This window comes from Mytilus galloprovincialis, chromosome 8 (genome assembly GCF_965363235.1).
Source record: "Mytilus galloprovincialis chromosome 8, xbMytGall1.hap1.1, whole genome shotgun sequence".
NCBI lineage: Eukaryota > Metazoa > Mollusca > Bivalvia > Mytilida > Mytilidae > Mytilus > Mytilus galloprovincialis.
The window spans coordinates 74,522,440-74,549,252 of NC_134845.1; the positions used below are offsets into that span (position 1 = coordinate 74,522,440).

General features: G+C 31.6%; 1 protein-coding gene across 5 annotated transcripts; it reads left to right on the plus strand.

The window, feature by feature from the left end:
• The first annotated feature begins 711 nt into the window (after positions 1-711).
• Positions 712-26,813, plus strand: LOC143042561 (uncharacterized). Of its 5 annotated transcripts, none has more exons than XM_076214942.1 (2): positions 712-1,278; positions 22,849-26,813. In XM_076214942.1, the coding sequence occupies exons 1-2, from the start codon at positions 985-987 to the stop codon at positions 24,283-24,285; spliced, it is 1,731 nt and encodes a 576-aa protein (XP_076071057.1). In that variant the 5' UTR covers positions 712-984; the 3' UTR covers positions 24,286-26,813. The 5 variants fall into 5 exon arrangements, with proteins under 5 accessions (XP_076071057.1, XP_076071060.1, XP_076071059.1 ...); XM_076214945.1 differs by lacking the exon at positions 712-1,278 and adding an exon at positions 7,169-7,639; XM_076214944.1 differs by lacking the exon at positions 712-1,278 and adding an exon at positions 14,159-14,343.

A 26,813-nucleotide genomic window follows, 5' to 3' on the forward strand; every position in this document is an offset into this window, starting at 1 on the left:
TTATAGGGTTGTAAAAGCGTTGACCGTGCGCACATTTTTAGTATGAAGCGCTTCCGCGCTTCATACAAAATGTAATTCGGTCAAGGCTTTTACACCCCAATAAATTTACAAAAAAGAGCATTCAATTTTTAAATGAACATCCACGTTTTTAGATAGATAATTAGTTGTGTTTGCTATTTTTACATTATATTAGATTTAAAACTGAGTCCTCTTATCACTGTAGATCCCGCAGGGAAACTTTTAAGTCGTAAATAAGTATAAATTAAATATTCAATAAATGTATATATTGATTGTGAAGGCTTACATTTTGTCAAAACGACGTAAAATTGTCCATATGTTCATGTACGATGGTGTTTATGGTATATAAAGCACGTCGTTCTGCTTGATCACTCATATTTTAAATCACTGAGTTGTTGGTTGCAACATATATAAAAGTCATCGACGAATGCTATATTCTATTTATGGTTTTATCTAGTTCGTCAGAAAGTTAAAGTACTAAATTTCTTCTATTTAAATCTTAAGTCATCCATTCAAAATTGTGTGAAGTAAACATTTATGGAAAAGTCTGATAACGAGGAAATAAATTAAAACATTATTCATAATTCACAAAGGAAAACATTTTCAAATTGAAATAGTCGCTACTAAATCAGTTTAAAAGCTCATTGAAAAATCTTTACTATCTCAGATGTTTACCTGAGTTCGTGTTTGTTTGTTACCATCGATCACGTGAAAGCGATATTTCTACGAGATTAATATTTCCGTTTCATAGCAGACGACAGGTAAATCTGTAACATCTTATGACTGAGGTGTTAATGTGTATACTTTTGAGTATCGCCTTTCATTTGTCTCAGTGTCATTTTTTCTCGGATTATTGATTATATATTTTCTACGTGATGGAAGTTTCTAAACTGAGGAGACAGAAATATGATAAAGAATGATGAAATTGCGTATGAACGGAATTTTTAAACAATTCAAATTGGCAAAATGATGCTGGGAGCTGAACCTGTTCCTTATACGAAACCCATATTTGCACGTCCAATGAGGGTCCGTCGTACACGATCTCAAAAGGTTCCAAACCAAGTTTCAAAACGTTCTGAAGTCAAAATGCACTTGAAGGGGGAAACTACACTTGCGATCATGGATTCAAAGTCTTCTATTTCACATTCAATTGATACAGATACAGACAGCGATATTACAAAGGTCAATCCAGATTTAGAAACCCCAAAACAAACGCCAATGTGCGAGGAGCAGAAATCAGATCCTTTGAGGGTGAAAAGGGTAAGTTAGTTATACATCTGGCTGTATTACATGCAAACTTAAATTTAAACATATTAATGTGCAATCTTTTTAAAGAAGTACTCTTGGCACTCTTTTCACTATCTTTAATTTGTTTTGCGTCATTTCATTCAATGGTTGGTCATTTTGTTTTTATATCTTCTTGTAGAGTATGTGTGTGTATATAGATGTGTTACCCACTTATATAAATGTCAAATATTTGGTAACATTTTAAAGAATCAAACAAATGAAGGCCGTTGTTCTGTTATTGTATGGGTTTAAATGAATATTTCCCCCTAAATTACTCCACTTATTGCTTTTTTCGTATAAGACATTTAAAATTGTATAGGATTTGACATATTTTGAAATATTTCAATGAAGGAAATAATATAATGGCTATCAATATTTTATTAAGTCATTTAAATGATATATATTATTCATCTTATAATTTTAATCTTCCACACTGAGAAAGAGCATCTTTCATTACTATTGATTTCTCTTTTCACATATAGGTTTTAGTATTGTGTAAATAAAATAAATCAAGTTTTATGTGTTGTAAAGGGCAAAAATGTCTTTATAGTTTATATGAAGATTGTTTACAATAAAATACAAGAGTGTATTGTATATTTAAATTTTTATGTATCAATCTCAAGAGTCTTTGTGAATTTATACACATAAACATTCTTGGTAGTTTCCAATTCCGTTTTGGACACATAACTCAATCTATTAATTTAAAATCTAAATTTATTTTCATTTAAGTATATACACTTCGCATCGTTCAACCGGCCTGTATCTGGGTTTTATAAGGTCGATCGCTACGGTCACGCACAGATATTCTTTTGTAGTTTTATCAAATAAATTGAATAAGGAATTATGTTCAAAACATTATAAAAAACGCCCTGATATAGTTATTTTACTTATGTTGAGGTATTTCAATGATTTCATTAAACTGAGACAATTCAAATTCAAGAAGTGAAACATCAAAAGGAAATGCAAAATGTCTTCCTTGTTTTATATTCGGTTACAGCGGTACATGATCGTATTTCAAACAAAATCATATTGTTCGGTTGTACGGTGTTTATCTTTTTTGAAAAATATGTCAGACTTTCGATGTAAAAGTCTAATGAAATCATTTATTAACTATTGATTACATCAGTTATTACCGCGATATTTTGAAACTCGAAATCTTACAATTAAAGTTTGTGTTCTTGTTAGCGTAACCATATATAATTGTCTTTGCTTGCTCCTTATTGGTGCAGTTTTGCAATAAACGTGATACGAAATCTTAATTCCCATAATGTTAAAAAGTGTCTAAGGCTCACTGACATAATATACTGTTTTTAAAATTTGTTTTGAAAGAAATGACATATTAGTTTGAACATTTTCTCTCTCTCTCTCTCTCTCTCTCTCTCTCTCTCTCTCTCTCTCTCTCTCTCTCTCTCTCTGCTACAATATGTAAAAGTGGTATACATATGGAATGTATAGGAACTTTGGACGTAATTGAATAAAGAATAGCGAGTCGACTGATTCATTGTTGGTTGTTAAGAGTCCACTGCCAAATATTTCTTACGAATAGCGAGTCGAGAAGTAATATATATCCGACGGTATCATAATATTATTTTGAAAATCAAAATTTTCTAGCAACATTTCATCCAACGCAGGCCATTTCAGGAATATAATTGCATGCTAGTCACTTTCATGTACCATCTGCCATCACCAGCTGGCTTCAAACGGTCGTGTTAATGTTTTATTCAGATCTATAGTAAAACAAGTGCTTATTAAATCACAATTATCAATTTCCATCAACGTAATATAAGAAAGACAAAACGATTGAGTGAGCAATGTTGCGCAATAGATCGATGGTGCAGCGCTACGATTAGTAAAGAACTGTTTTCTCGATTAACACTTTCCACACATTGAAAGTAATCACGATCTATTAACAAGTTAGGCCTTTATCAAAACAAGATTGTTATCGAACTGACTGCGGGCCAATTGGAATATAAAAGAGTTTATTAATTTAACTAGTAATGTTTTCCTTCTCGGTTTTTGTGACACTGAACTGTAAATAATTTGAAAGGAAGGGGATTAGAACGTTTATTGAAATGTATTTCAACTTAACTAATGTATTTTATTGAATATGAAGTTGAAATAAATACCAGCAGGATTTTTCTGTCCGCCATTTATTCAGTGTGATTCGTTTTATGTCATTTAATTCATCTAAAATGTCATTCAATGAAACTTTTTATTTCCAGTACCATACGCTTTTTGATGTAGAAAAATTCAATTATCTATCAGTTTATATTTGAGACCAAAGTTTGCCAGAATTTTTAAGACGGTAAAAGTACACGTTAACTACAGTGACCAGCTTAAAATGCGGACGGTGCTAGGAAATGCTTTTGTATTAAAGAATTGTATTTTTTCGTGTTTTGTTGGAGGGAAGGGGTGGCGATGACAATCTATAACTGCAGGTCGGAATTTTTACAAAAAAGGTTTTAGACGTCTACATTTTTAACAAGGGTCGTTCGTTGGCCAGTCAATTCATATGAAAAAAGTTGCCATCCAATTAATGGTTATCCCTGTGTCTGTAAACATAATGTTTTATCATCGAGTTGTATTGGAAAACAGCACACTGACCACCACTTAACCCTTTTTCCCCCAACTGCTTGTTAGATTCGGACCGACCGTCATTAGCGTAAATACTGGTCTTTCTTATTGGAGATACACATGTGATTAAATCATAAGAGATATGTGACAAAGGTTACAGAATACACTTTCACAAACTTTTCCTATTTTCATATTCAATATAAATAAATTTATTTCACGATTACCTATATTGATTGATTGATTGATTGATTGATTGATTGATTGATGTTTGCTTTGCGTACAGTGACAAATATATCATGCATGTTTCGGACAAGAATATGTTAATAATTCAATAGGAAGGTTCTACTGGGATGAAGAAGGGACCGATTTTGGCCTCAAATTTCAGGTTCATCTGACGAAAGATTTTGATCACTTTTTGAACACTTAAGTGTCTATTTCATTTGAATCAATTAGTTTATGTGAAAGATTTTAACTGATTTAGTCATTAAAAACGAAAATATGAAAAATATGCTGAAAAATGTCACTTTTCAGATGGTTTTTGTCAAAAATGAAAGTGACCGCATCCGTGTTCATCCTCAACCTTTATATATGTTTGAAAGTTGTATTATCATAAAATACAACTTACATTTCAATATTACGGATGAACACGAATGCGCCCACTTTCGTTTTACACGAAAACCGTCTCAAATTTAACTAAAATTCTAGAATTGCGAAGATTTCAGTAATTTAGCATGACTTTATGGTACTAGTACCCAATATATGTGCATTGTATTGTCAAAAACAGCCCATATTTATGTAGCAGAAGCATTCTACCGTCCAATAAATAACTTAAAGTTAACATTTTAATAAGTTTGTAAATCTGCTATATTTTGGGTCCAAAAAGGGGTATTACTGGACCTACTCCTTTCGGACTGCCACTCGAAAATGTTGTAATGATGGACGAAAATTGTTCAAGCCACCGATAGATCTCTAGAAAGTTATTACAATTTCTCTTCGACATGTAGATGGCGTTGTACTCACTCTACACGAGTCATCGCATTTAACTAACCACTGCAACTCACTGTACGTGGCTGCATGTGATTTCATATATATCCCAAACAGCCAAGTTACCGCTACACTTTGTCAGGATTCACTGTCAGTTGGAAAAAAACCAAGGGCTTACAATTGCTTTATCCCAGTCAAAACTAGGGGTAACCTTTAATTGGTAACAATTCAATATTGAGATGAAAATCTGCTTCCTTTTAGTTTTGCGAGATTTCGTCCATCTTTCCTTCAGTATAGTTATCTACACGCGATCTTTTCAATTAATTCATTACAAATTCATTATTTCAACATATCTATTACCAAGGTAACGGACTGTATCGAGATTAAAATGAGCTTTTACTTTTCGAATAAGTTTCTTTATCATCATTGTCAGCATATGTTTGCTCTGTAATGTCAAAATATTTGTTTTCATTCCAAATTCGTATTTGCTTTATTCCTTTATCATTGATATCAAAGTCTGATATTTACTCTATTTAACAAGCTATTCACGTAACTACATGTTGATATAAGTGCTAATATGGTTAGAATCGGGATATGACAGGCAACAGTTATTCCGGAATTGGCATGACTTTACTACCGCATTGTATTTTTGTCAACATCGTATTAGTTTTCTGAAAAGGCAAATGACGTGTATGAAACAGCGTTGACAGACGTGTGACTTGTATTTCTGCTTTATAAATGAAAAAAATATATAGTTTGAAAATATAAAACTATAAATGCATACTCGCGTACGACTAAAATGCCACGTTGGATAAAATGAAACAGTAACCAAACAACACAAAATGACAAATACAGTCAATATAGGGAGTGGAACTTCAACATTTCTACATTAATATATGTCAAGACAAGTTGTAATATAAAATAACAAGATCCGGCTTCCATTAAAAACAATAGTTTGCCATGATCCTTGATCAGAAGAATAATAAATTGTACAGTTTGAGAGATGGCGTTGAAGTACTTTACAATGATTTTATTAGTCTTTAGTTACCCTGGAATAGAAAAATAAAAAATGTTGAGAGATGACTTTGGACAAGTATAACAATTTGGGTTGTTAATTATAAGCCATCACCAATCTTTTTTTGTTGTAATGAATATTGGGACATGTAATGCTCTCTTTGCCATACTTAATAAAATGTATAGTACGTTGATATACAATATTAGTTTGTTGCATCTGTAGTTATAGAAACGACAGTTTAATGATGCATTTTGTCACAATATATCTTTTTTTAAAACACAATATTGTGAAAGTTCAAAACTTGATATCAAGAACAATATATTATCTGTATGGGATAATAGTCATTTAAATCCAACACGAACTTCCCTATTTTACATGATATAAGTGCAGTTTATCTATGTCAAAAATTTTTGTCGTATCTACTTAAACCTAGGAAACCAGTGTGTAAAATGTTCTTAAGATATGTTGCGGACAGGTGAATGACAGGTGTACTTACGACATTCTATACGTTTGATTTACCCGATATCGATCATATGATACTGTTAATATTTGTCAACAAACTTTGGAGCCATACTGTGATATCTTGTCTGTAGTAGATACAAATGTCGTAAAGTAAATAAAAAAAACCTCCAAGTAGATGATTGAACGTAAGATTGTTCATAGATTCACAATTTATAATTTCCATGAAATGTTAACATAAAACCTGAAAGTGTGGTCATTTTCAACACAATATTTTGTTGGGAGTAAAGGCTGTATAGTCAAGATTGTTCGAAAATATAAAAAAATAAATAAAAATAAACTTGGATAATTTTCATTTTTTGTGTTGGACTCGTGTTTTAAACTTTAAAAAAAATGTCCGCTTATGTCTGTTTAACAAGAGCATTGTATTATTTGTAATAGAATAAGGAATTTAATTAATTCTTATAAATGTAAACTTATTACTATTTATAACATTAAAGAGAGAGATGCACTTCTGAAGGTCATTAGTTGTTTATTTATCTCTTCTGTCCTCTATTACAATGTTTAAACAGACGCAATAATTAATGGAAATTTGATTAATTCGATGATGATAAAGCGGTTTGGATATTTTTTTGTGATTCTTTAAAGTCATTGAATGTGTATTTAGTGCACGCAGCGGAGAATAATAGAATATTAGATTGGTATCTCCGTCATAAAACACGATATCAATCGAACAGAATGACACAATTGGAATAGCCATTGGCATCAACATGTTTAATCTAATCATATAATTTAAATCGGCATTCTTTGGTATAGTTTATCTTATCTGGAAATTGTATTATTTTATTTGCTCACTTCAGATTCAATAATAAGCAGTCAATTTTTCCATTTAGTGTCAGTCAGGGTTTACTGTAAAAAAGTGAGATTGCGCACGATTCATGTTAAACTTGACAAATAGGAAAACAGTAACAATAATTTGTATTTGAATCAAAGCAGTTTGTATTTGAATCAAAGCAGAATCCATCCGCTGGACAATGACACTTACGTGCTAATATTGATTATAAATAAAACGGTCTTGTCATGGAATGGATAAGATTGATTTATTCGCCAGAAACTGACAACGGTCAAACTAATTAACAGATCCAATTCAATTATGAATTAATTTTTAATTGGAACTATATTTACTTTTATCGTCAGTTCATCTAGCTGTGCAAATATTTTCCTAGTATGGATCTATTTCGTATAGAAGCAAAACTTAGAAAATATCCAGGACCAATATCAGTTGTTACTTTGAAAAACAAGGTACTGTTGTGTATTTATTTTAGTTGTTTATTTATTTCTTTTATTTCTTATTCAAGTTAAACGTTATAGAAGAAAAAAAAACGTTTATATACTTATAGGAATCAATCAGAGATTTAATTGGCTCATTAAATAAGCAGAATAAAGAGCTGTATTAATTCTAATTCAAGTTAACATCTTTTACTGGTACTTTTGTTTGTTCTTACGTTGACTGTAGAAGTTATAAGCTTGCACACAGTCTTCCTTTTCATAGCTTATTATGATAACGTAAAGAAAAGAAGACTTTATAGCTTATTCGGACGTATAACAAAACATCTTTTATAGTGTGTATTATGTTTTTTACTTTATTAGTGTAAACAGGTACTAATTGCGTGTAATTCTAATATTAGTAGACATTGGAGATGTTCCAAAGGAGATGATTAATGATATTGATTTAACGATAATTTATAGGGATATCAAATTGATTAAAGCTTTGATCAAACACCATGTAAGACTGTAACAGATGAGAAGACATTTTCTCTTTTGCATGCAGCCTCGAGAATGCAGCAAATCAAATTATCAGATGATACAAAACATTTCTCGTCCTTCTCTTCTTTGAAGTTTATTATTGAAAAGATTCTTGCATCCTAACTACTGATGGCAACAAACATAAACATACTATATTTCTCTATTAATAAAGAGTGGAGACGGAAACCGGGCAGTTATCATTGATTGCTTTTTAGTTGTTAGACATCCATTGGCTAATAAACCGTCATGACTGCCAATCAAAAAAGGTATGACTGTCCAACTGTACAATGGAGCTGGACAAACTGGGAACATGTGAACATACAATTTATAGATAACTTCGACTTTGATTCTGAGCTTTTCATATAAGATTTGTTATCCTGATTAACACCTTATTACATTCTCCCAACGCTTTTACTAAATTTTGATTGTCCCCTAATAAATCAATTCGCAATCTGTGAAGGCTATCAATATTGATAGTCACTTGGTATCTTTCACCATTTATTTGAATTTCAAATTTAAATTCCCCCTTGGAATGTTATCCTTTTTCTCCGACTAGATTGTCTTCTTTGTATCTTCATCTTTTCTTTTACTATTGAGATTTTTTTTTTTTTGCCTTCTTGGTATCGTCTCCTACGTCTTTGACGATCGAACATAATTTCCCTCTTGGTATCTTCTTCAACTTCTTTGACGATCGATCATGATTGCCCCCTTGGTATCTATTCCAGCGTCTTAGATGATCAATCAAGATTGCCCTCTTGGTATCTTCTCAACCGTCTTAGACCGTTTATCATGATTGGCCTTGCTATCTTCTCCCACGTCATTGACGATCTATCATGATTGCCCCCTTGGTATCTACTTCAGCGTCTTAGACGATCGATCATGATTGCCCCTTGGTATCATCTCAAGCGTCTTAGACGATCGATCATGATTATCCCCTTGGTATCTCCTTTAAAGTCTTTTACTGTAGATCATCATTGGCCCCTTAGTATATTTCCCACGAGTTTGCAATCAATCATGATTGTCTCCTTGGCATCTTCTTCAACTTCTCTGACAATCTTTCATGCTTGTCTCATTGGTATCTTTTTCAACTCTATGACGATCGATAATGATTGTGCCCTTGATATATTTTTCCAGCGTCTTAGACGATCGATCATGATTGTCCCCTTGGCATCTTCTCTCACGTCTGTGACGATTAATCATGATTGCCCCTCTTAGTATCTTCTTCAATTTTTTTGACGATCGATCATGATTGCCCTCTTGCTATCTTCTCCCACGTCATTGACGATCGATCGTGATTGACCCCTTGGTATCTTCTTCCACCTCTTTGACGATCGATCATGATTGCCCCCTTGGTATAATCTCCTACGACTTTGAAGATCAATCATGATTGTTTCATTGGTATCTTCTTCATCGATTTGACGATTGATCATGATTGTCCCCTTGGTATCTTCTCCCACGTATTTGACGATCGATCATGATTGCCCCCTTGGTATAATCTCCTACGTCTTTGAAGATCAATCATGATTGTTTCATTGGTGTCTTCTTCAACGTTTTGACGATTGATCATGATTGTTCCCTTCGTATTTTCTCCCACGTTTTTGACGATCGATCATGATTGCCCTCTTGATATCTTCTCCAGCGTCATTGACGATCGATCATGATTGGCCTCTTGATATGTTCTCAAACTTTTTTGACGATCAATTTTATTTCTCCTACTATAGATTTTATTTTCCTCCTTGGTATCTTCTCGCACTTATTTGCCTATCGATTTTCTATGAAATAGTACTTTGAAAATCCTGTTTTGTGTGTCGATCTAGTACGAAGCAGGATTATATCAAATTAGCTTGTTCTCGTACTGAATATAAATTTAATTTACGTTGAAAATCCAGCTTTATGTGTCGATCTAGTACGAAGCAGGATTATATCAAATTAGCTTGTTTTCGTACTGAATATAAATTTGATTTGTCATTGAATGCTAATCCATCTTAATGTGGATTGTTGTCTACTTGAAATTTGTCCACATTTCCTTCAAATCATATTAATGATTAATTCTCGCAGCTTAAATGAAGAGAACGTGACAAATACCAAAAAGGAGCATATGCCGTTACATTAACATCTTACTTGGTTAGGTTAGCAACTATCTCATAATATCTAGATAAGTGGATGACCAATTAAAAGTTACGATAAAAATCAAACCGGATAACAGAATCTCCATTGATGGCAGTGAAAGTTTGCTAATGATATTGATGTATCTATGTTTGAGCTATTTTTGATGACATCGACCTAAATAGCGATATAAATGAACTGTTTCTTGTAAACTTATTACAAGATCGGAAAGATCAATCATAGCATATTTGATTTTGTTGTTGTAAATATTAAAACTCTGTTATTCTAATGTAAGTGTGTCAATAAAAATGACTTGTTTTAGTTTTACATAGATTTTCTGAATTTTAATGAGGAAATATCAAAAGTGTTGTGTTTGATTTTGTATAATTCTAGGTTATAATTATAAATTTTGCAAAATTATTTTCACTGATTCTACGACATCACCTATTCACTGTAACGTACAAATTGTATAAGGGGTTAATATGGTACGTGTAAAAAGATACTAAATCTTTTAAAGCAATTATGGCGTTTACCTTATTAAAACAGATAAGATTTATTCATGTTTTAAACAGAAACACATCTGTAGAAAATTGGTAAATAATTAGACTGAAGGATTATATTCTACAGGAAAACATTACATTTTAATTTGTTCCACTAAATAACAAAATTTGTCGCCATTTAAATAACCAAATGGAATGAAAAATTCAGTGTAGGGAATATATTTAGTTTGATATTAAGAGGGGCTATATTATAATTAAGAAAAATATGACTTTAAAATGGTATGATGAATACATTCCTTAACTGACGTTTAATTGTATCTGTTGAAAGTTAAACGTCATTTAATTGAAAAATGAATTTGTACCTGAATGACGAGAGAGAGAGAGGTATTCAAGTATATAAATGATACTTTTATGTCGTACTTTAGGATAGTTTCTAGAATATTTTTCTCTTTACTACAAAAAATGTATTGTGAATGAATTAAGCAATTATTTGATATATTGGTTTTCATTGTAAAAAAAAAAACAAGCATGTACATAATTTTGTTGCGCAGTTACATGGTTACATTTTAATCGACAAGAACATGAAAAATGCAAACCAAAATTTACACACTCGTGAAGGAGCTTACTCGAGCAAAGGAAATGCATCCGATTGCCTATGCATTCACTATAACGTCTAGGTTTATGGGGATACTAATTTCTAGGTACAAATCATCTGAACAGAAAGCGCGCGAAAATCAAAGGTTTCTTTTGTCGGTTTGAAATGTAGAAGCGCAGTATCATCAAGTCAGTGCGAAAAACTTCATGAATCTGCATTTTAAACAATAAATCTTCGCAACAGTCATTATAGAGACTGCTGGTTTGGTGATCTGTTTCAAGTCAATCTACTGTACTGCTCTACCATACATACGTGTATCTTATGGTTCTAGTCCACGTTTCATGTTACTTGATTATTGTATCATTATTATTTAATTTCGTTTTGACTTTATTCATCAGGAGAAATAGAAAAAACAATGAAAGATTATAAGAGATTACTTTACGCAAGAACATTTCTTTATAAACGAAAATGTTATTGCGTAAAGCAATTTCTTATAAAAAAAAATATGTAGTTGTGGAAACACGGTCTGAAAATCTACACACTATTATCGCTCTTCTTTATTGAAATGATACATTTATGCATAACACATACTTGTCATTATGACTTTGGGTTTTTGATATGATATAAGTAAATTTCAGTTTGCGTATAATAGGGAAATTAAAAAAAAAAATGAAGATAACTTTATGGTAGAACGCGCTTCTGAAGATATTAAAGATTTTTATTTTCTTTTGTTTATAAAAGATGATAATCAATTTCATTGATAGAATTTTCTATAACTAAATGGTAAAATAAAATCTTTTCAATTCTTAAAGGTGTGTATTAAAGACATTTCACCTGATTGTATATATATAAATGGCCCACTACTTTTAATACATTAAAGATGTATTAAAAAGTTGATCAATGCAAAGTTATTGCCATTACTGATTATTGACTTTGTGACGTAATATACCGAGCAAAGCAGTGCACAAATGTCGAAATATTTGAATACACAGTCTTATAAAATGAAAAAAAGAAAACCATGTGTTTATATAATCAGCAAGTTGAGCTATGATCATAAACATCTCCTTTAAAGTGGCGGATTCAGGAGAGGGTGTAAAGGGCCTTCGATTGAAAAATATCTCATCTTATAGCATAAAACATCCAAAACGTGACATTTAAACATCGCTATATGACCGCGCTGTGCTATTCCTTCCGTTTTTGTTCAGCACTATTTATTATAGTCCTTTGTATTATTCATCGTACATGTATCTCTTGATTTGGATTTTCGGTTATTTTGAAATATAATGGAAAATATTTATACAAAAATTATAATGATTGATTGAGTGTTATTTACTAAACGTGACACGTTCATTTAAATATATTTTATACGACTTCAACAATGGACAAAACTATACCGTAAGCTGTTAAAGGCCCTTGCATGACAAAATGTGAAACATTTCAGGAGAGAAATCCGGCGACCTCAGTAATGCTAAAAACAATTAACGAAAAAAATAAATTGCAAACAACCACTGAATTACATTCTCCTAACTGGGTACACAAAGAATGTGCATATGCAGGACCAGTGCAATGTAATAATTAAACCGCACCCAAACAAACTACATCATATGAGTTTGAAGTCAAGCTGTATAGCACGCAGAATGTTAATGTGGATGACTTCGTGGATAAGTTGTGTACCTATACACGATCACGGGTAGTATAAAAAACGGAGCGAGAACAAAATGTTTATACATTTAAAGAAAAAGTTTCATATATTTTATGATAACACATCCTTATTCTTATGAAAGTAACACTTATGTTGGGGAGATTTTATTTGCATGTTAAAGAAATATTATGTGACAAAAGACTAGTGTTCTCTTTGTTCGCTAGTTTGAAAAAGATCCACCCATTTTCTCTTTCTAAATAATGTCACGGTGGAATATTCTCTAAATAATGTCACGGTGGAATATTCTCTAAATAATATCACGGTGGAATATTCTCTAAATAATGTCACGGTGGAATATTCTCTAAATAATGTCACGGTGGAATATTCTTTCTCTAAATAATGTCACGGTGGAATATTCTCTAAATAATGTCACGGTAGAATATTCACATTACTTATATATTTGTTGCATATACCTCACGATACGATATTAACTGCTTTACGCCTTTCTGAAACTGCAAGAATTAATGACTGGACATATTAAAAGAGTTGAGCTTAATGCTCTAGAAGGAGCGTTTGCTTTCTTGTTATAAAGAACCAGATATGATCAAATTCACCAAGCACATTTTGTTTCATACTGTATGGAAGGCAAGCTTATTATAGCAGCCACTTTTTCAATTCTTGGCATGTGCTTCCTGGCAAGTATCGTTATTCTGTATAAATAATTTCATTTCTAAAATACCGTTGAATAATACTCGAGCGAGTGTGGCTGTAAAGGTTTTGAAACTCGATACCAGCATATAAGATTAAGTCCTTGAACTTTTTTGGGTGATAGTCCACTGAGTTTAGTCCCCCTCCGATTATAGAAGCATTCCCGGTCTGACTTTTAATAAGAGTGTTGATTTCAGGGGATAATGAACTTAAAATTAAAAAAAATCGCGTTATTAAGTTTTAAATTTGAGATTACTAATATCTCCTATGCATAAAAATGAACATTTTACATATTTTTATTGTAAATGAGATTTAAAGTATTTTTTTCAGCTTCAATAAGTTCCAAGAATTTTAAAAACACCTGATTATAAAATAATTCGAATTATTTAAACTACGGAAGTGTTTATGTGTGTTTGTTATTCCTAGCTACATATTTATCTTGGATCCTTAACACCCGCCAATAATAGCTATGATGTCCGGGATTTCAGGGTAACTGTGGTCTGTCTTTCAAATCAACGTTTAAATTCTATATTATAGTATTGAAATTAAGTGAAAAACAATGACAGTCGTTTGTACAGTAACAAGTACTAGTATGCTTTGTAGACAACGGTTAAAAGTTGAAAAGGTTGAATCTACATCATTGCTTTGGGTAAGTTTATAGTACTTAATTTATCAATGCACTATTGGATGTGTATATTCTATTTCCTCGGAACTCCTGGTGAAAGAAATCGCCGAGAAATTAACACAAGAACCATGATAGATCATAGGAAACATTTAACTCGGTATATCTAATCTCATGTCAATGATTAAGGATATAATTAAAGGTCGTGGGTGTATAGGGATATAATGAAGTTTAATCCGCCTAAATTTCACAAGATTAACTTTTTTCTTTACAGGGGTTAAATTAAATCTAAATTGTCGTGTCATGTTTTGAAATTCATTCAAATAAATAGATTTTCAATCAAATTTCTTGTATTTTTTTTATTTCAATCATGCACATGACTATGCAACTTCTCGAAAGTAACTTTTATCATTGTTGTAAAAATCAGTCTCTATAATAGCGATGACAACGTTTTGATTAGAAGTGTTCAGTGCAGTGCAAAAGGCTTTTGTAATTTTCCATTATTATTAAACGTATGAAGAGGAATTCACACCTTATAAATTATAATTATAATAAAATGTAATATGATAAAATGCCCAACATTAGACAGAAGTTATGCAGATAACCCCAATGTTGTGGGATACTTTTGTTTTATGTCCTCTGGTTTATAATCGGAGGTCAGAACAAACCACAGAACTTATTTTACAAAATATTAAGGATATTAAGAAATTACAAATTAAAGGGTGAAATTTGAACATTTGCGTATAAATAAAAAAAACTCCCTAATCATTGTTGTATTTAGAATAAACATTTCATGTATACGGAAACGTAGTTTTATACAAGAAATATTTAAAAAAAAAAAGATTGATTCTGTTATATAAAGCTTTAAATTGCTTCAAAATAAAGGTTGTTTTTATATTATTGCATGTTTCATGATGGAAAGCTGATAGATTTTGAATATTTGTCTTCACTCAAAACAAACAAAAACAATCAACTTAAAAGATTGACTCATTTGGTCACATCTCTTCGGAGATATCTAACAGTTGTATCAATGGTGTGAATGGTACTTAGAAAGAATCAATATTGTCGGAAATGTCACACAAATATCTGTTTCGAAGTTATTTAACAAGTTTGTTTCATTATTGAGACCGAGATAGATAGACTATATTTAGAATATCTTTTGTCAAAAGCTTGTTGCTGTCAAACCCAACCTTGACTTTTTATTTGAATATTTGAATATTTGAATTCAAATTTTATTTTTATCTGCTCAGCTATATCAACATTATACTACAATAGGTGACAATTATACAAGCCAACCTGTTTGTTAGAAGATTAAAGTCTTTTTAACGATCCCTTTATCCTTCATAGTTTGACAATAGTTCCCTCATTATAAAATATATATGTATACAACTCCGATATATAAATCTTTCCGGATGACAAGTTTTAAAGAGACACAAAAAGATACTTAGCATAAGAGCGCATTGGTAACCCGAAGTTTGACGAGGCTATTGTGTAGTTAATGTAAATTGTGTTTTGAGGGAGTGGAAAGATTTTGTGTAAACTTTGGAAAATCACTATTTCTGCATCATAAATGGATATACATCGGTTTGTCTATTCATTTCCTGGTGTTGGAACAATTAAGACAAATTTTAAAAGTTTTTACTTGAAAATTTCAAATTGCACGATGGGAAAACAGGAATTGACAAAGATGGTCTGTCAACTATAGGTGTCAAGCAATTGTATAATAATTTGTAATTAACAAATATTTAAACTGACTGAACAAATATAAACAAAAAATGATATAATGAAGAAAGTAAATTTCTTTCATCGAATAGGAAAACATACGGAAATGACTGTAATCATGATAGTTTGATCTTGAGAAAACAAGGAACTATCGGCAAACAAATCTCAAATATTGATTCGGTCTTTCAAGTACTTGTTGAATGTTGACATGGGAGAAACCAGTGAATATTAGAACGAGACGATGATTTAATGGATCACAGATTGTAGATTTTGCTTTGATTTAAAATGGTTGTGGAGGTATTTTTCTTGATTGTGCATTCTTGTGTTTAGTTTGAATTACTTGGAAAATTGACCAAAACAAATGATTAGAACATCCATGAATTGATGAGAAAATATATGGAATTTGAAATCAAAGTTTGATTTAAAATTGTGAAAATGTACCAGCCTATGTTTCCAAGTCTTACCGGGAATACTGGACAAAAGGGAGCTCTTACTCTTGGTGCTTCTAAACGGCCTAATGTGAGAAAGGCCAACAGTATAATCAGGAAACGTACCAAAGATGTTCCGTATGACCACGCAGGGAAATTCCCGAAAGAAAATGTCGAAAATGTGAGTAAACAGATTGCTTGTGGCCCTTTTTGGTTGTTTATCTACCCATTCTGGTGATAAACGGTTTTATGCCTACTTTTATCAGACGCAAGATCGATTTTACAATAGGATATTTAGTTCATCTTTTCTGTCAACTTAACTGCATGATTTCTAGACGTCCCCATGAATATTGACTTTAACGATTAAATGATACGATAGCTATATTACACATTGTTGGTTTGCTACATTATTGGTATTTTCTTTAATCTATAGGCTTAATCTTCAAAACTCAACAGACACTGTCAAATGCAAAACTAGAAAGTACCATAGGCGTATAAGTGTTACTTTTTGCAGTAATGAACGATTGATGTCATGATGCTACGTGAAAATATGCCCAATTGAACTCAGATATCAGCTTCTCAACTTTAAAAATACAAAATATCTTCTGCAAGTATTACTGCATCTGAAAAATTGAGATAGAGACACTTATTTTTTTGTTTATCAAAACTAATTGTTCTTGTTAGAACAAGAGAAAAGCGAAAATATTTATTTTTTAACTTCTTTGTAAATCAGATGTTATCGTCTCATATAATACTAACATGAACACATTTACTTGGTTCTTATTTTCTTCTTGACACTTTCAATACTAAAATTCTTATATAAAGAATAAACAGATCAATATTATCTTTATTATTACGAAGCTAAAGCACGCAACTGTTATTAAGAATGCTAAGTTAAACTTATTTGTTTCACACGTTTTGAAAAGAAAATAATGGAAACGTAAGTACCGAGTAGTTGTTTCAGACAAATTTATGACTATTTTACATGCTATCGTAACATTGCGCAGGTCTTATGTCCTCTTTACTTATAATATACTTAGATCCGGTTTGAGCTTTTGTTTGGTCGTTATCCGAATGAAAACACCTATACATCACTCTCGATAAGGATAGTAGAGTGCCAGTCAATAAGACCGCTATAACTATTTGGACTTATTGAAAATCGAACAAAATATTTGTTTCTATTTTATTAATTATTTACACTTATATATATATTGCCATGAGCAATAGGTCATTTATAAATACTCGACAATTAATGATTGAAACCTCTTAAAAATGAATAGAATTAAATTCCGATCCGCTTATGATGTAACCTTATACCTTTGTAAAATTGCATATTAAACTTATTCTTCCGTAAAGTTTTAAAATGTTTATGTATTATCTCCAATGTTAGTAGACCAAGGCCATCACTTCTAACTTTCTGGGGAATGTACGAGATTTTTTTTTAACTTGTTGATATAGAAAGAATATAACATCATTACAAAGCAGATATATGTTTGCAAGCAAATGACATTGTTTCTGAATCTCTTTTTTTTTGTTTTGTAAGCTGAGGCGATCCCTGTAAGAAAATAGAGTGGACTTTTACAAAACCTAAATGTTTACACAATTTTAATCGGATTTACAGTTCAAGTTGTCTTCTTATAGCTCTTATAAAGATGTATTGTAATGATTACTAGTTGAAACACTTTTTTCTGCTTAGTCTACCTCGTGTTATCAATTCAGCATATAGGACGACACATATACATATTTTTTTCTTTGTTTTGGGTATGATGGAAATTTGGGGGACGTGGGAGTTGATATCTGTTACACAGTTTAGCTGTACTTTATATTTTAAGAAATTGATAACATTTGAATGAAGATGATTAATTATCAACTGTATTTTATTTCATGTTTATAAAAAAATAAGAAATTGAAATAATTTATAGATTAGAGAATACAATGTATATGTATACACCACCTAAAATGTTAAACCAAAGCTTTGTTAGAGATTCATTGCAATAACTCTCCAAGTCGTCCGTATGTGATCTGCCTCAAAATAAAATTTCTAACCTCTAACCAAAATTATTTTTCTTCCGGTGGCATTCTACATTTCCAACCTTGCAGAACCTACATATTGTATTGTTTTTTTTTCAACGTGTTTCGTTCAGAATATGCACTAAACATTCGCAACTGGACGTTAAATAAGCAACACTCAATCAATATATTTTAGCAACTTTGTTCTTGAGGAATTTAGATTTTAAACAAAAGCTTTTTAAATATTGTGCAAAAAGATAAGTCGATTCAATACACGTGAACCTATATATTTACATTTAAATCTTCAAACAAAAAGTCATGGATTTTTTTATCAAATGTTCAAAAATAGTATCAATCAATTTACGGTTCAGTTAATATATTTCACAACACAGATTTTTTTTAACAATTATCTTTATTAGAGCTGAAAGTATAAACACATTATGTGATTAAAAAGTAAAATGACTCCCTAACCCCCAATGGATTATTGAACAAAGTCTATTGTTATCCATACAATATAAAATATTAGATATTGGAATTATAAGATCGAATTTCATATTTTAAAATGGCGGATTTAACATTATAATGAATAAGCTGTGACACAAATTTCTCATTTTGTTGTTTAGTAACTTCTTCTGGAATATATGTGTTGTAAATCAGTGTACGTTGTTGAAATGTGAAACAAATGGAGTTTTTTCCTTCCTTTTAAGGAGAACAACTCTCAAGTTCATGGCCTTTCAATGTGATATGAATTGATTACCAAACAAATATATAGAGCCGCATTGTATTGGATTATAAAATGTTAGAACACAATACGGACAAAGAAAGTTTCTATTTCAATGAGGAGGATGGGGAGGAAATGGAAGGAGAGGTAGGAAATATCTCACAGAAAGTTGCTAAATTGTTAAAGGGGAGTGTGTGGGAAAATTTGTTAAGGGGGAGGGTACGAGAAAAAATGTTAAGGGGGAGGGTACTAGAAAATTAGTAAAGGGGAAGGGTACGGGAAATTTTAATAAGGAGAAGTTTGAAAGGTTTGCGTTGGTATATATTCGCTTAAATTCTTAGTCGTTCGAAATAAGGTGAAGAGGGTGTGATTGAATTCGTAATTCGGGGGTTGAAGGGTGACAATTTTATTACTTATTAATGAATACCTGTATCTGACAATAATACACTATTTACTTACTTCAAAATTACATTTGTAAAGCCTTAACGATCGGTAGCACATAATGAAGAATAAGATGAAACTCAACAACATAAAGTTTGTAGCAATAGTGTGTAATGAACTATACTGTTGAGGAGGTTAAATCTACGGTGTCAATTTTATTAGTGGGGAAACCGTTAAAAATCAGCGTTATTCGGAGAGTAGACCGCAAATAAGTTACTTTACATCCAAAATACTAACAGTAAGACATTAAATATCTAATTTAACAAATTGAAGTTTTGAATTGTTTACATTTTCTTCTTGATCCAGGTGTTCTTCATTTATAGTCTTTGTCTTTGCAAGGTTTGCCGTGCTGAATTGTCATTTCATTTAACAAGTGTACATATGATATAATAGAGATTCGTGCTTTATATCACAAATGACGGATTAGATGGAAAATTTCCTTGACTTATATCATGTAATCCCATACGATATATGATCGTTAAAATTTACAACCTGTTATTACACAATATCGATAGCCTTATTGAAAGTTATTTACAGAGCGATATCGTTTATATGTTGAGTCATACTGTATACAAATGGTCTTCGATAAAAGTGTACAGGACTTTTTCACACTCTCATTTCGATTTATCCAAAAGTAATCAACAATTCCCTTGTAAATGCCTTTCATGGGAAATTTCTAGTAGAAAATTAAGAAGAGAAATACTTTAAAAGTACTCTTTATAGCTATTGGAGTATCATCATAAACTTATGTATTAAAGTCTTCTAAGACCATTTTCCTGATAAGTAGTTACTTCTTTATATATACTATTATGCTTTACAATACGTTTAAAAATACCATTGTAAGATAATTATGTGAAAACAGATTATGCGTGGTGTAGATTTGTGACTCGTAATGATTTAGTTATACTTTATTCGATATTGAAAGTTTATAGTTTGCTTAATGGGGGAAGGGGATGTCACGAGAACTGTTTTAACACCATGAAATTTATACCAATATCGATTCAGGCTATCTAGGCCATGTGTTGTTCTTTGGAAGTTTTTTTTCATTGCGTTTCACTTTTGAAGATATATGGACTAAAGCTGAATACTAAAATTTATGATAAAAGAGATGATTTTTCATTTCCTATCGTTAATTATCCATTTTTAGATGGTGACGTTCCCTTGTCACCATCTTACGGTGTTTATATATCTCAACTTGTACGATTCGCTCGTGTATGTAACAATGTTTTAGATTTTAACGAGAGAAATTTATGTATTACCGAAAAATTATTACACCAGGGTTTTCGATATCACAAACTAGTCAAAACATTTACTAAATTTTATCATCGGTATAAGGACATCATTCGTAAATATAGCTCAACATGCAGACTTCTTATACGTTCAGGTATTTCACATCCAATTTTTTATGGAAATATTCTTTATAAAGCACAAAGGTGTCAGTATTCACCTCAAAAACTAACAAAACCTTTGAATAGACTTATTAAGAAGGGATATAGTTACGATAATGTTGTCAGGTCATTAAAGATTGCATAGTTTGGCGTTAATATTGATTCACTTATAGGGTCTTTGCATCGGAACTAAACACATTTATTCAAAAACCAGTTGTTGGCATGACACGGGTTATGTTCTTCTCATATATGTTATGATGGTATGATACTAAACCCCTAACGGGAAGGATTGTGCCTGATGTTCATATGATGAAATCATAATCTTTCAGTCAGTTTAATTGAAGTCTGGAGCTGGCATGTCAGTTAACTGCTAGTAGTCTGTTGTTATTTATGTATTATTGTCATTTTGTTTATTTTCTTTGGTTACATCTTCTGACATCAGACTTGGACTTCTCTTGGACTGAATTTTAATGTGCGTATCGTTATGCGTTTACTTTTCTACATTGGCTAGAGGTATAGGGGAGGGTTGAGATCTCACAAACATGTTTAACCCCGCCGCATTTTTGCGCCTGTCCCAAGTCAGGAGCCTCTGGCCTTTGTTAGTCTTGTATTATTTTAATTTTAGTTTCTTGTGTACAATTTGGAAATTAGTATGGCGTTCATTATCACTGCACTAGTATATATTTGTTTAGGGGCCAGCTGAAGGACGCCTCCGGGTGCGGGAATTTCTCGCTACATTGAAGACCTGTTGGTGACCTTCTGCTGTTGTTTTTTTCTATGGTCGGGTTGTTGTCTCTTTGGCACATTCCCCATTTCCATTCTCAATTTTAGTTAAGACAATGGGTAGTAAGACAATGTTTGAGCGCTCATGATCCTAATTTAACTCACCACATTGTACGCCTGTACTGAGTCAGACTTTCTGGACTACGTATTTAATATAAGTGTGGTCTATTGCACTATCCGATAATTTTGTAGTCCTGTTATTTGATTGAGTATTGCTTAGTATGTATATCTCATAATTAGTATAACGAAATCTGAGATCAATATTTTAATTAGATTGATATGTTTGAGAAGAAATGAAATCAACATGTATTCTTCGATGGTCTTATTTTGGTGTAATAGTAACTATATACAATCAAGAACCTCTAACATTCTTTGTGTTGATTCCGCACCCTTTCTGTCTCACTACGTATTATACAAATATGCATTGTGCTTCTATGTTTCTATTGTTTGATTAAAATAGATATTCATCATTGTTTCTCATCAATAATTTTCAATTATAAGGACTATAGAAACAATTATATTATAAATGGCTTTTCCGATATCCGCTCGTATACAATCTCAGTATCCATTCAAGATTGCAATTAATTGTTCGATACGTATTAGATCGGCATTGACATATTTCGCTACTAATTGTTAATCGTGTAGAGTACGATTGTACTGTCTTTTCTATAAGTTTCAGTAAAGCTATCTCTACGGAGCTGAGTAGTTTTATGAGCCGTTGGGGAACACAACAAAACAACTACGACTGCGTCAGATTTTGGAACGAATTTTGTTGCAGTCCTTAAGCATGCATTAACCAATCAAGAGGGGGGGGGGGGGGCATTTTTAACTGTCACGTACATCCCCCCTCTTGTAGCTCATAAGCCCATGTTTTTCTTGTCTAGACTTGATTTCAATATACATAGTTTATATTATTCTATTGGCAAAGGTACAGAACTGTTTGAATTGCTACTATTTTAACAGCTTATCTGTACATGGTATACAATGTTTTTGTTTTAAGATGATACTTAAATTACATGTATTTGTTTATGTTTTGTAGAACGAGGTTGGACAACAGTCACAGCAAATGACATCTGTCAGAGCTGGCCTTCAGAGAGCGTATCTAGACGGATTGGACTTCCTCCGAAACAAGATCCAGGACTCGGAACAGGAAGTGCAAAGTTTGCAACAAAGTTTTTATAGTTCCGAGGAGGCAAAGGGAGATAATTTAACTCAAAAACAGTTAGACTATCTTAAACAAGTGAACGAAAAGTTGTTAAACGCAAATAATGAATTAAAGCGCAAAAATATAAAGTTAGAAATTATAGATAGTGAAACACGCCTTGTTGGTCTTATCAATAAACTCAGAGAAGCAATGGAATATGACAAAGGTGAAATTACGATGATAACTGAGTTCTGGGAAAATCTCAAAAATACGGTTGATGGTTTTCGTGCCTTAGTTGAAAAATTTCAAAATAGTGTATTAAATCGGTTAAATCAGAGTTGCATTAGCTACAGCAGTGATGATATTAATCTAGAAGTTTCAAACCGTTATACCTTGGATATTTCTGGTTATATAACGGAATTAGAACGCGAGTTGACAAATACGAGACTACTTCTGAAAAGTTTAGATAGTGGTTTACACCAGGATTTATTCAAAGATTCCGAATTTTCAGAGAAATTACTGGTTGCATGTGATTTGAAAGCTTTTCCCATATTAAGACTTATACCAGATCTAGAAAACAAAATCAGTAATCTATGTGATATTTCTAGAAAATGGTTAAACAGAGATGAAGAATATATGTATGAAGTAAACGATTATATACGGAAAACACGAACAATAACAAAAAGGAGATCAGACGTGCTGAAAAATCAAAAAGAAAAGCAAAAGAAAATTGAAAAATCGGTTAAATCAACTCAAATATTACTGCAAAATAACAGAGAAAAACTGCATACTATTGAATCAGAACTGAATCAGTTAGATGAACAAATTGCTGGATACGAACACGTGAAGAAGAGTAAACATGAAGAAAAAGAACAAAAAGCTAATATGGCGGACTTTCTAAAGCTTACATTGACACAAACGAAGAAAAACTACAGTCTCCAAATCAAGAGACAGAAACTATTAAAACAAGTTCGCGAATTAGAACAACTGCTCATAGCTATTGAGAGGGAATTATCAGATGTTCAAGATAAAAAGGTCGAAAGAGACCAGGCAAAATCATTGCTGACAGAAAAAGTCGAAAATAGTCAAAAATCATATGGTGCTGCAAGAAACGAATTTAGTAAATATTCGGACGAACTTGAAACACTTGAACAGGAAGTTAATATTTTATCAGGTCAGCTGTTACAACTTGAGATTATACAGACATATAAAACAAGCCCCGAAAACATGGAACAGATATTTGACCGACCACAAACTGTTAAACTGGCACCTTCATTGAAAGAGAAAATAAAAAATAGAAAGCGAAAGGTCGGAACACAGAAAGTAGACTAGTTTCCGTGTCTGGGTGTTTTTCACTTGTTAAATTGCACTTTAATGTATTCTATGTACCATGACGCATTTCACTGAGATATAGAGTTAAGGAGGATTAATAATCTTTCAATTGACGTCTATCAAATTTTGATAATGATATAAATTATCGATATTGTTAGTTATACACCTATTTCATGCCATATCTACGAAACTTTAAAATAAATAGACTAACAAAAAGTTTTCTCTAAAGGGGTCCAACCTAGGGTTCTGAATATGTGATTAGCAGGCCTGCTAGTTTGAATATGCGATTCACTGGTTAATTGAAAGTGTCGATTAAATCTCTTTTAATAGGCGATTATGTCGGGTGGTACTATTACCTCATTCCCTGTGGGGTTTTTTTTAACAACTACACATTCCATAAAAGAGAAGTGACGAAAGGTATATACAAGGAAAAGTTAAAATCATTAAAAAATTATCTGACCTACATTGCCCAAATACAGAAGTGATTTTAAAGGTATATAGAGAATCATAATCATTTCATGTTTAATTCAGGATAAATTTTATTTTTTATCTATTTACTTTTTCATTTACCTGTAGTGCTGCATAAATAAATCGTATTCTAAAAAAATCTGATAAATAAAAAGGTATGCATTTGATGAATTTTTCAAAAGGTTCTTTTGTCCGACATTTTGTAAATATGAATACAAATATGTCTCTCTTTTTAAACTGAACCAAGGTGATTTAATTGGCAAATCGCCATGCGTTGTAACTAAAAGCCTTTTGATACTGTACTCAAAAGCCAAATATTTTTATTTCAAATTGAAATTTTATCTTTCGGAAATCTTTTATTGTGTACTTTGTATTTAAGTTTAGTTTATGTTTAAATACACCTTGCCTCCCTGGAGACGATGATAATCGCCATTAACGGAAATCTTGGCCAGTAATCCCCTTCCTAAAACATGTTAAACAAATATCCACATAGAAAAAGTCAAATATAACAAGAAATTATAAAACGTCAACGACTGCTGAATATTATTTTAGGACTGTCCACGTAAATTCATACAAAAATCAAGTTGAACAATAAGGCTGCAAAATTATTTCTTCAATTCTTTTGAACATTACCTTTGAAGTTGTACACCAGATAAAGTTGTAAATTTCAAGGCCTTAATTCCTGTTTTGAAATTTTTTTACAACGTTAATGTTATGTTTAGAAATGAAACCGTGTAAATTCTTAAAAGAAATTTTATAAAAAATAGTTCATAATAAATTTCTTTGCATAGAAGAAGTCGACTGCTACAAAACGTCCCAATGAATTCTCTTTCAAATCTAACATGCTGATTTCATCAAGAAAATAGATAATTCATGATAGAGGATTTTATTTTATTTACTTAAATGTATTGTTAAACATATTTTGTAGATAAGAGACAAACAGGTATGTCACCCTGTGGTTATATCATAATATTGATCTTTATGTTTTGATGTTGTAATACAAAAGCGTCTTTCAACACAATATCTTGTAATTTTCAGTTTCTTCACTTTGATAGTAAAATTATTAAATTGAAAGTGATTTAAGATAGATTTGTGAATATAGTTGAATCAAGTATGGTCAAAAAAATAATTTTTAACCCTCCCGCCTCCCCCCCCCCCAAAAAAAAAAATTGGAAAGGAAAATACGTTATTATCTGCATTTAAGACCGGATATAGAGTCAATGACAGATGTTTGTTCCATCTTTTTAGACAAGATGCCAAGTTACTTGTCTTTTTTTTTGTATTGGCGTTAAAACACGTGTCATGGAGGTGTTAAAAATATAATGATGTTTTTTTTCACAGAAGTTATTAATACTAAGTATATGAATTCTTAAAATTAACACCCCGGGTGTTTGACAGAATAAAGTCAATATTTGATGCTATTTCTGATTTTCACCTGCGACAAACTAAAACTCCATAACAACGAGATAGAAAGAAAGTAATGATGCACAGATAATATTTGGACATAACTGAATTAAAAATAAAAGAAATGCAAGTAATAATCAAATTTACTCTATCATGTATTTAATTAACATTTTTTGTTGACTGAATTTTTTTTGCTCAATCGGAAAATAGACAAATTGTCAAAAGTCAAATATAGAAATAAAATAAATCAACAGTTTCAATAGGTATATAACATATATCTTATAACTAAATATCCGTCCGGCATTAGATTTCATCTTGAAGTCAAGTACAATCACTGATTGTTCTCAAATGACACACAATAATGAATGGATGAACTATGACTCTTTTTTGTGATATGACTGTTGTAGAAAAACACCACTATGACTGTTCTTTGTGATATGACTTTTTGTAAGGCATCACTATGACTGTTCTATGTGATATGACTATTTGTAAGGCATCACTACGACTGTTCTTGTGATTTGGTTGTTGTAATAAGGGTTGTTCTATGTGATATGGCTGTGGTAGATTTGTGAATTTGTGTACATGTTTACGTCAATATTATGTGATTCCGTGTATGCCAAAAGATACGCAAAATAAATTTGTTAAAAATTATCAAA

Bases quoted from the DNA above. Each gene is read 5' to 3' on its own strand.
- LOC143042561 (XM_076214942.1), top strand. From the start codon at position 985: ATGATGCTGGGAGCTGAACCTGTTCCTTATACGAAACCCATATTTGCA. The intron at 1,279-22,848 runs GTAAGTTAGTTA...TATGTTTTGTAG, and splicing joins ATCCTTTGAGGGTGAAAAGG to AACGAGGTTGGACAACAGTC.